The following is an 11,817-nucleotide window of genomic DNA, read 5'->3' as shown; positions in this document are numbered from 1 at the left end:
TTTGTAAAGTGTATGATCTGCTATATTTCTTATAATACATATCAAGCCAAAGGTTTAATAATTATTGTAGTTCCTTTCATTCCAAACAATAATTTATTGTTATTATGTTTTTCGTTTGTCAAGAATCTGTGAACTAGAATTAGCTGTAACCAAGTTCGCTCCATGAGACTCGATTTTTGTCAGAAATATTTCACTCGTCAGGGTTCTAATAGCATAGAAGATAGAAAAATAAAACTTTGGTTCTTGACACTAAACAAAATATTTATTTCGTTCACTTCTTACACACAGCCATTATTTCATACAAACTTTAGTATTACACATGTGTATCAAACAAATATTCAGTACAAATTTTGTCCTTAAAACTAAAATTTTTTAGCCATGTGTCTGATTTATTTGTAATATTGTCGTACAGTTTGAAGGTATTCCAGCAATGTGGAAATGCTGCCACAATATTGTCACATGGGTTGAAGGTATTCCAACACTGTGGAAATGTTGCCACAATATTAGAAGGAAAAAATCAAATTACAGTTTTATTTGTTGTAGATGAAAACTTCGTGATTAATTGTTTCTTGTTTATTATTATTTCTGATGGTTTCACAGCAGTTCTTGGCGAATTCATTAAGTAACCTGATGAGTGTGTAACCACCTGCTAGATCGTCATCTTGTACCGACATAAGGGCGAATTGTAGTTTCGTAATATTTTTTATGCTTCTACTTCATTCCAACAAATCATTAAGAGGACAGTAGGCCAGATTTTTCAACAAAATGCCAACGATGAAGCTGTAAAATGTAATGAGTCACTATACTGTGTAACGGACGGAACTTCGGAGTATTACAGTTGATTAAACAGCACAAAATATCTTTTCACATACTGTGAACACGCGATATATCAACGTTGGTAACATGAAAAACAATGGCAACGTCGTTACTTCTACCAAAACTGCGAAAATAAACAACGCGCGAAGATCGTGTGAAATACGATCTTCCATGCACGTATTTTACTTCGCCTAACACGTTCTGTATTGCAATAAACTATTTTCATTAGTACGCTTGATCCAGGAGATAGTCGACAGTCATTACATTTCAGACTGACACTAATATTCCCTAAAATTTGAACAACTATAGAGCAGCCTCAAGTCAGATTATAGCACTGCAGTTCACGATCATTCATGAAATAACACTCAAAAGTCGTTTTTCGCTAACAGCCAATCACGCTCCTGAAATAATATATTCCTTTTATCTTTGTTATCAGTGCTCAACGAACGCTGATATAAATGCTGTCGTTCATAACAGTTAGGCAACTGTTTTCTCGCAAGCGCAGGCCGTGGCGTTGTCACTGTGTTTCACATTGGCGCCAACTAAGTGGATATGCACAGCCGATTGGACACAACAAATGATTGAGCTCATTGGTATGCGTTATAAGAGGTCAGTTGTGAACTCTTTTATGCCGAGCAAGAACTCATCACCGTCCAAATTCTACACCATCAGCGAGGTGATGTGACCCAACTGCCATAAATGTTGTCGCGTTATACCTACTGAGTCATAAACTTGATAAACGGAATGGTTCAACATTTTCCAGAGAAACCTCCAACGGGCTACAGCATTCTGGGTACTGCATTTTGTGCTTAAGATGCTGTATATCCCATGAAGAAGACGTCCCTTATGGTAAGAAGAGATAGCTTCATTTTTGTCGCTTGTTGTTACTTTGATCTAATATTATTTCTCAATTCGGGAAAGTTGTTTGAATGTACCATCAGCAATAATTAGAACGCTGCCTCTCTAACCTAAGGATTTTTTTCCTTACGTAACACGAAGTCTTAAAATTTGATCCCTTTTCATTTCTCGCGTTCTTGTGAGGTAAACGAGTGATTACGTTGTAGCCAAAGACATTTGATTCTTTACCCAGCAGGATGTTTTGGCTACTAATTACAAGCCTACATGTTGGGTCTAGATATCTTCCTCTTTACACAGCGCTAGGTGTTGACTCCATTTCGTTCTAATTGAGGAAGGGAATAATTAGACTGCAACATTTTCTTCGCTAGCAGATATCTTCCTGTTGGTGGAACGAGAAAACCGCGCTAATTTCCGTCCAGGATGAAGAAGATTTTCCTCTTTACATATCAATAACTTTGACAGAAAATCGAAGAGCTACATTTTGGACTTCAAAGTTTTCTTCTTTAGCCAGCACGAATTCTAGTTAGTGCTGAAAATCATGAGGCCTTCAAATGCTATTTTTTACCTGGCATGAAGTCAGGATGTCATTCTGTTTGAATGGTTTGAGAAAAAACTGAGAAAGCTATGAGATGAACCTCGTATCCTTACTCTTTCACCAAAGGCAGATGATAAACTTGTTCGTGATAAAGCTGACTAACAGAACTGGGAAATCATAGACTAGGATCTAGAGAGTCTTTATATATAGTGGGCAGTGCTGAACATGATGTCGACAACTGAGTTGCTTGGTGAGCACGGAATACCGTGGACACCTGTAGATTCGGCCGAAAAGCTTTGTTCTCTAGTCAAAAGGAAAATTTGGACTCCTCTTCATTGGAGAGGCTAGTCAATATCTCCGTTTCTTTAGACGGTTGGAGGCGAAACTAAATCAGCTATACGTTGGACTTAAACACTTTCTTCTTTCAAAGCTGGCAGATCACGTACTCGTCAGTGATCATTGTGGCTGTTAGCTCCAAGAAACCATATGCTAGAGAAACGCTTTACAGTGTAGGTAGTCTTTAACTCGTTACAGTTCAGTTGATCAGTGGCCGCAGAAAATCGTGGACACTTATGACGTTGGCTGAATTTTTTTCCTTCGCTCGAATGGGAGATTTTTATTCGTCACCGTTGGAGAGGCCTGCACTGGCCATATGGAGGAGGCTGCTTGAAATTTTCGTCGACTGTTGTGTTGCTTGATGACTGGAGAATAGACAGAAACATACGATTTCCTCTGGAGAATTTTCTTCCTCACCCAACAGGAAAGTTTGGACTTTTCGTCGTGGGAGGTGGATGTAGCCACCCACAGTGGAGAAGGCTGCAGAAGAACATCGCGAGATCTTGAACTCCTTGGCGACTTTCGGGCTGTGTGGTTACTTGTTCCCCAGTAGGCGGATCTGGACTTGTCGCCTTTCAGGCTAGCAGGTGGCTACGCTATAAGAGGCTATGTCGGACACAGAGGAAATTTTTGAATTGATTGTCGAGCACTGACTTGATTGGTAATTGGATGAAACATAGACTTGTATGACTTCGGCCGAAAAATTTTCTTTTTCACTCAGCAGGAAAGTTTGCGCTTGTTGTTGTTGGAGATGCTAGCAGGTAGCCACAGTGGAGGAGGCTCCAGGAGAAACAATGGGAGATCTTGATCTCATTGTGGACAGTTGGGTTGTCTGATGACCTGAAGAAATCCTCGACATTTAGGACTTTCACTTGTATGACTTTGGCCCAAAAATTTTCTTTTTCACTCAGCAGGAAATTTTGGACTTGTTGTTGGAAATGCTAGCAGGTAGCCACAGTGGAGGAGGCTCCAGACAGTTGGGTTGTGTGATGACCTGAAGAAATCCTCGACATTTATGACACTGTTTAGAAACTGGAGGAAACGTAGACAGTTACGACTTCGGCCGAAAAATTTTCTTTTTCACCCAACAGGAGGACTTGGATTCGTCGTCGTTGGTGGGGCTAGAGGGAGGCCGCGGTGGAGGAGGCTGCGGCGGGCGGCGCAGCACGGGGGACGAGGGGCAGCTCTTGGTGGCGGGGGCGGCTGCGGCAGCGGCGCGCTCGGCTGCGTCGCCCCCAAGGTCGACCAGCAGGCTCTGTCGGCAGAGCGCCGACACCGCCCCCTGGCCCTGCTGCTGCTGACCGTGCCCGCGGCCCGTGCGCCGCATCTTCACCTTGCGGAAACGCGACGCGATGCTACTGGCGAGCCCGAAGCGCGACGCCTTGCTGCCGGAGGCGGCGCCGGCGGCGGCGGAGGCGGCGCGGTCGGCCGAGTGCGGCGGCTGCTGGGACGTGGGCGAGATGGCGCCCGCGCTGGCCGACTTGACGAGCAACTGCGACTCGTCGTGCGCGGCGCGCGCCGCCGATGCCACCCGCAGCGGCGAGCTGTCTGCGCTGGCGGCGAGGCTGAGGCGGCAGCCGGCGGCCGCGAGCGCCGGCGGCGGCGACGCCTCCTCGCCGCTGGCGCTGCCGGTCCAGCTGCGGCTGGCCGGGCCGCGCGTCAGGAACTCCTCCTTGGCGCGCTTCAGCCGCAGAGCGCGCAGCCGCGACGGCGGGGGGCTGCTGGCGACGCTGCCGCCACCGTCCGCGCTCTTCCTGCCAAACCAGACGTGGGAGACTCTCTCAGAACGACAGTCATTTTGTCTCATCTTGTATATTTATCGTGATTATTAAAAGCAAGGGTGCTAAAATTAAGAATTCAATGCCAATTCCACTGTTAAAACCAGAGGAGAGAGCGGATAGGTGGAAAGAATACATTGAAGGCCTCTATGAGGGGGAAGATATGTCCGATGACGTGATAGAAAACAGGAGTCGATGTAGAGGAGACTGCGGATCCAGAATTGAATAGAGGTTTGGATCAAATAAAGTAGATGCGATGCATAACATTCCATCGGAATTTCTAAGATCGTTGGTGGACGTTGTGTACATAGTTCCGCGTAGTCAGCGCGTACACAACTTTCCCACTAGAGCGCGCCCCACTAAGCACAACAGCGCAGGCGCAGCGCTCGTCCGTCTCCGCGCTACGAGATGGCACTGCCTTAGAGACGGACCAGATTCTGCTTCTGCCGATCCGCGTATTAATATGTAACGCAGCCAATGAGATTGCTGCTAACGTAGAAGCTTTCCTCCTCGTGGATCACACTCGCGCAGTGATACCTGAAAGTGCGAGGTATTAAACGAGTGTACAGACCTCCGATTAGTCAGTGTGCATTTGTCTGCACTAGTCTGTACCAGTCTACATTAGTCTGTACCAGTCTATAGTCAAGTTTCAGTCTGCACCTAATAAGATTACCATATTCCTGTACATAGCCATGAAGATGAATGAATAGACACTTTGTCAACTATCAGAGATATGTGAGAATAAGATTAACGTACCAAGACCAAAGGAACTTCAGATTGTCAATTGTAAACAGCATTCAGAATCAAGTTACGTAATGTCTATGCTTTTTATTATTTTAATAAATGTGTGTGAAAATTAATCAAGTTCTGTTTAAAGTTGGTCACCGTCAATCTGCTACTCTAAGCGTGCAAGTGGCATTTCTATCGTCTGACCTAACGGCAGAAGATAAACACGCCATGATAAGACCACGAGACATATTGCTGACGCTCGCCTATTTCGTTAGAGTGACGAGTCAAATAATCTGATGGTCTGTGTACCGAAGGTCTTACACTACGCACACCACAGTGGAGTTGCCAACAAAACGACTATTCAAATTGGCTTAATATTAGGAAAACAGTCTTAATCGCGTTTATTTACTTATTTAGTGCCGACCGGCTTCAGCCCATCGCAGGGGCCATCTTCAGGGCGAACATACCGTTAAATTACAATATACTGGGTGATCAAAAAGTCAGTATAAATTAGAAAACTTAATAAACCACGGGATAATGTAGATAGAGAGGTAAAAATTGACACACATGCTTGGAATGACGTGGGGTTTATTTAGAACAAAAAAAAAACAAAGTTCACAAAGTTTCCGACAGATGGCGCTGTACAGCAAAACGCCAGTGACTGCGCATGACAATCATGTATAAAAGGAGCTGTAATGAGAGAGAAAATCCACTCTCCATACCCTCTCCCAAGGTGACTTCCGCCAGCTCCCCCTCGCTGATGATGCCCTCCTCCCCTCTATCTACCCCTCCTACCAACTTTGATCCTCCCTTCCTCCTCCTGTGTTTTGTTCCTATGGGCACCCTCTCTCCCTTCTCTCCCTCTTCCCCCCCTCCTCCCTTTATCCCCACTCCTCCCCCGGACTTCCCCTACCCCCACTCCTCCGCTTCTACTACCATCTCCTCTGTTATTGGCATCTTTGCTCAGCCCTCTCCCTCCCCCTCCCTCTTCTACCCCTCTTGCTAGGTCCCCGGACTCGTACACGCTACGTGGACATTCGCGCGCCGGTGATCATCACCATCCGTTTTCTCGTGTGTGTGCCGTCGTGTTTGTGTTTAGTGTTCGCCGTCACGCTCCAACATTCACCTCAGTGCCAACTGTCGTGGAGATCATCAGTGTTTGTGCGCCGTGCCAACGTGTTTCAGTGCATTTTTCGTCGAGTGTGAACGGCTCCGGGCTTTTGTATTTCTGTGTCTACTGTTTTTTACCCGTCAATATGTCTCTTATGAATCTTCTTTATGTTTTTCTCATTGTCGACTCGATAGGCTGAAGAGCAGCGTAGGATGCTGCTGCCAGCCTACCTGTTGTACGGGTATAAAAATTACAATAAAGGAAACAAAAGAGGGAGAGATCAGATGCGCCAGCAGTCGCAGCATGTTGATGTTACCTGAAAAGGCGCTTTTAGTGAAGCTGTATTACCAGAATGGGGAATGTGCTAGTTCAGCGTTACGATCCTATCGCCATAGGAAGAGGATTCGAACAGGTAAAGGTCCATTGACAAATGCAGCCTTGGCGAGAATGATTTCGAAGTTCGAAGCCACGGATTGTTTAGACGATAGACCCCGTCGTGGCCTACCGAGCACAAGACGTAATGCTGCTGAGACAGTTCAGGAAGAAATGGTGACTGTAGCGGGTTCGTCTATGCACGGGGAAGTCAGTGTTCATGCAGTCGCACATCGCACCGGCATTCCATGCACTACTGTTTGGTTGGCACTGAGGCGTACCCTCCGATGCGATCCATACAAAATCCATCGGCATCATGAACTGTTACCTGGCGATTTAATGAAGCGGAGGGCATTTGCGGTGTAGGCGATTCAAAAGATGGCGGAAGATGACGAATTGTTGAGTAGCGTGTTGTGGACCGACGAAGCTCATTTCTCGCTCCGAGGGTCTGTCAACGTCCACAACTGCAGAATTTGGGCTACCGAAAAATCCTAGAACTGTCGTGGAAACTCCATTGCACGACGAGAAAGTCACGCTGTGGGTTGGATTTACCACATCTACCGTTATCGGGCCTTTTTTCTTCGAGGAAATGCGTGATTCTGGTTTTGTAACTGCTACCGTGACGGGTGAGAGGTACGCCGATATGTTACAGATTCGCATCATCTCCAGCCTGGCTGATAAACACCTGCTGGAAAGTACTATGTTTATGCAGGATGGCGCTTCACCCCATATTGCTAGAAGCGTGAAAGATCTCTTGTGCGCGTCATTTGGTGATGATCGTGTGCTCAGCCGCCACTTTCGTCATGCTAGGCCTCCCAGGTTCCCATACCTTAGTCCGTGCGATTATTGGCTTTGGGGTTACCTGAAGTCGCAAGTGTATCGTGATCGACTGACATCTCTAGGGATGCTGAAAGACAACATCCGATGCCAATGCCTCACCATAACTCCGGACATGCTTTACAGTGCTGTTAACAACATTATTCCTCGACTACAGCTATTGTTGAGGAATGATGGTGGACATATTGAGCATTTCCTGTAAAGAACATCATCTTTGCTTTGTCTTACTTTGTTATGCTAATTATTGCTATTCTGAGCAGATGAAGCGGCATCTGTCGGTCATTTTTTGAACTTTTGTATTTTTTTGGGTTCTAATAAAACCCCATGTCATTCCAAGCAGGTGTGTCAATTTTTACCTCTCTATCTACATTATTCCGTGGTTTATTAAGTTTTAAAATTTATACTGACTTTTTGATCACCCGGTATATCTTAAACAAAACTACTGACAACCATCTTATAAGAGTGGATTACGTAAATATAATGTTTTGCCCGCTGGTCGACTGCTGGTGGCGTCACGTTTACAAAGGTGTGACAGGAGACTGTAAGGAATTTACCTATGCCTGGGTTCATGAGCACGTGAGCGTAAGCAACGCCTCCAGCGGTGACCAATGGTAGACGTCTAGGCTTAAAAATTGAAGTATAAATACAATTTGTGTTAAGCTTACATTTTAAAGAAACCATGTTCATTTCCCCCATAGTTCATTTCCCCCATAGAATATTACGAATGAAGATAAGGTAACTTACTAACGTCCTTTTGTAAGTTTGACGTTGAAAAGTTTTTTGATATACTTTTTTATGTTTATTTATATACCAGCGTTTTTTTAAAAAATGAACATGGTTTCTTTAAATTGTGAACATAACACACACTGTATTTACACTTCAATTTTCAAGCCTAGACGTCTACCATTGGTCACCGTTGGAGGCGTTGCTTACGCTCACGTGCTCATAGCTTACTATATAAACACAGGCATAGATAAATTCTTTACATTAAGATGTATATTGTGATTTCACAGTATGTTCGCCCTGAAGATGGCTCCTGCGAAGGGCTGAAATCGGTCAGCACTAAATAAGTAAATAAACGCCATCAAGACTGTTTTCCTAATACTAAGTTAATTTTATATCAATTGCTGTTACTCCACAACCATGTTGTCCAAACATCTATTCAAATTGGTGTGTAGAATGTATGAGACTGGCTATGTACCATCAGACTTTCGAAAGAAAACCTCATCGAGTCAATTTCGATCATTGTAACAGCCGACAAGTGTGAGAATTATCGCACAATCAGCTTAGCAGCTCATGCATCCAAGTTACTGACGAGAATAATATAAATGAGAACGGAAACGAAAACTGAGAATCTGTTAGATGACGATCGGTTTGACTACACGAAAGGTAAAGGCAGCAGAGAGGCAGATGCTGTTGATAATGGAAACGATTCAGAGAAGCAGTTCTGGGAGGAAGTTCTGAGAAAAATATGTGTAAATCGTAGGGAAAGATCGGTAACATACAATATAAAAACCAAAAGGGAACAATAAGATTGGATGAACAGGAACGAAGTGCTTCGATTAAAACGGGTGGAAGACAGGGATGTAGTATATCGCTTCTGCTGTTCAACCTGTACGTCGAAGAAGCAATGCTGGAAATAAAAGAAAGGTTCAAAGTTGGAATTAAAATTCAAAGTGAAAGGGTATCAATGAGAAAATTCGCTGATGACATTGCTATCCTCAGTGAAAGTGAAGGAGAATTACGGGATTTGTTGAATGGAACGAACACTCTAATAAGTATAGAATACGAATTGAGAGTAAATCGAAGAAAGACGAAAGTAACGACAAGTAGCAGAAATGAGAATAGCGAGAAACTTAACATCAGGACTGGTGATCGCGAAGTAGTTGAAGTTAAGAAATTGTTCTACGTAGGCAGCAATATAACGCATGATGTACGGAGCAAGGAGGACATCTAAAGCAGACTAGCAATGGCAAAAGGGGCATTCCCGGCCAAGAGAAGTCTACTAGTAACAAACATAGGCCTGAATTTGAGGAAGAAGCTTCAGAGAATGTACGTTTGGAGCACAGTGTAAATGGTAGTGAAACGGAAAACCGGAATAGAAGAGAATATATGTGGGAAACACTGACAAAAGAAGGGACAGGATGATAGGACTTCTGTTAAGACATCAGGAAATAATTACCATTGTATTAGAGGCAGCTGCAGAGGATAAAAACTGTAGAGGAAGGCAGGGACTGGCGTAAATCCAGCAAATAATTGACGACGTAGATTGCAAGTCATACTCTGAGAAGAAGAGGTGGCGGCCCATATCAAACAAGTCTGATGACTGAAACTTCCTGGCAGATTAAAACTGTGTGCCCGACCGAGACTCGAACTCGGGACCATTGCCTTTCGCGGGCAAGTGCTCTACCACTGAGCTACCGAAGCACGACTCACGACCGGTACTCACAGCTTCACTTCTGACAGTCAGATGACTGATGACTAAAAAAAAAAATCTGGCGATTATCACGTCAGACAACGTTCGCTATTTTCATAATCTGTCAGATTTACTTTATTTTAATTTTGTGGCCGAATGCCGTTCCTATAGCCACAGCGCATCGGGGAAGCTCGTCGCACCAGTGACTTAAATCTTGTCCTCAGGTAGTTTAGAAGAAATATTGGTTGTGCGTTCAAGGAAATGAACACTCTCTCTTAAATGAACATTCCTTCACCAGAACGTACATCTCAACATGGGCACTTAAGCATAGCATGTTGCAGCTACCGCTAAAACTTGAACGTTTCTACCTCACTAATTCTGCTCTTTTTTCCTTCTTTTTCTTGCGCCTTTGTACCGCATCGGCGCATTGTCGACATGGTTATTATCGGTTAATTTAAGAGTTGGTCGGATGCCTTCATGTCACCACTGCGTCACCTGCGATGGAACAAGTGTAACCCAAATCTCTGCGTGTTGCCTTATACTTGTGAAACTGAGCGAAAGTTTTCTAAACGTTTGCATGCAAAGCCTGTAACAGAGGCGGGGATCCCAGCCCGGTATTCACCTAGTGGAATGTACTTGATTGGTTGGTTGGCTGATTTGGAGGAGGGGACCAAATAGCGAGGTCATTGGTGCCATCGGATTAGGGAAGAATGGGGAAGGAAATCGGCCGTGCCATTTCAAAGGAACTACCCCGGCATTTGCCTGAAGCGATATATGGAAATAACGGAAAACCTAAATCAGGATGACTGAACGTGGATTTGAACCGTCGTGCTCCCGAATGCGAGTCCAGTGTGCTAACTACTGTGCCATCTCACTCGGTGTGGGATGTGGAAGACGGTAAGAAACCACATCTAATCTGCCCGGCACACCAACCTTCATCGTTAATCTGTCCAGTGGATTCGATACAGGGCCGGCGCACTTCCCCGTTCCGGAAGTGACACTTTAACAGGCATGGTTATCCAGGGAGTCAACTCACTGGTTACACTGCCTGACAAAAAAGTGAATCACTCAGAATACATAGTCCGATGTCTATGTACATGTTCGTACGTGTATAAATTTTTGGCATACATGTAAATAACTGATTCCAGCTGGAATTCTCTGTGAGAGGTAGAAGGGCCACCAGAGTGCATTATTCTACCACGCTTGATAGGGTACATAAGGGGCGTGAATAGCATCAACTGTTGATTGATCACTTTGAAGGACACCCAGATCCCAAGTGCTTGAGTAAGATAGCGTTATCAGCATCTGACAGCGTTTATAAGAGGCATCACTGTGGTCCCCATTTGGTCGGATGGTCAAATCGTGCGGTATCCAGATTTGTGGGGTATTCGAATGTGGCAGTGATCCATTGTTGGATTCCGTGCGAACGAGAGAGCAAGGGCACCCGTCGTCAAGGTTCTGCTCGACCACTTCTGACTGCCGTATGGTGCACCAGGCACATCGTGACCACGTCTGTGCCTGTCATCCGATAACAGTTAATGGACTCCCTGAAACGTTCTGCGTCATCCCGCACCATTAGTCGGAGACTAGTAGCAGCCGCGCTAGGAAATTGCCGTCCCACGCTGCCATCCCCCCATGAACCATGGACCTTGCCGTTGGTGGGGAGGCTTGCGTGCCTCAGCGATACAGATAGCCCTACCGTAGGTGCAACCACAACGGAGGGGTATCTGTTGAGAGGCCAGACAAACGTGTGGTTCCTGAAGAGGGGCAGCAGCCTTTTCAGTCTGGATGATTGACTGATCTGGCCTTGTAACAATAACCAAAACGGCCTTGCTGTGCTGGTACTGCGAACGGCTGAAAGCAAGGGGAAACTACAGCCGTAATTTTTCCCGAGGGCATGCAGCTTTACTGTATGATTAAATGATGATGGCGTCCTCTTGGGTAAAATATTCCGGAGGTAAAATAGTCCCCCATTCGGATCTCCGGGCGGGGACTACTCAAGAGGATGTCGTTATCAGGAGAAAGAAAA

At 45.1% G+C, this 11,817-nt stretch overlaps 1 protein-coding gene and 1 long non-coding RNA gene across 2 annotated transcripts in view; both read right to left on the bottom strand.

The window, feature by feature from the left end:
• Positions 1–243: 243 nt before the first annotated feature.
• On the bottom strand, positions 244–3,769 carry LOC124595583. The gene is made up of 2 exons (XR_006978226.1): positions 3,540–3,769; positions 244–3,385 (listed from the first exon to the last, which is right to left on the bottom strand). It is a non-coding gene; the product is annotated as an uncharacterized LOC124595583 (long non-coding RNA).
• A 4-nt stretch (positions 3,770–3,773) lies between these two features.
• Positions 3,774–11,817, bottom strand: part of LOC124594459 — a gene marked incomplete at its 3' end in the record, with an annotated part of 417,657 nt that continues 409,613 nt past the window's right edge. Inside the window, exon 18 of the mRNA XM_047132834.1 lies at positions 3,774–4,299. Coding sequence (XP_046988790.1) covers positions 3,774–4,299 — 526 coding nt within the window. The remainder of the gene's footprint in view (positions 4,300–11,817) is intronic.

This window comes from Schistocerca americana, chromosome 2, assembly GCF_021461395.2.
Source record: "Schistocerca americana isolate TAMUIC-IGC-003095 chromosome 2, iqSchAmer2.1, whole genome shotgun sequence".
Classification (NCBI taxonomy): Eukaryota; Metazoa; Arthropoda; class Insecta; order Orthoptera; family Acrididae; genus Schistocerca; species Schistocerca americana.
The sequence above is the reverse complement of the archived record's forward strand: the minus strand, read 5'-3'. Positions and strand labels throughout refer to the sequence as shown.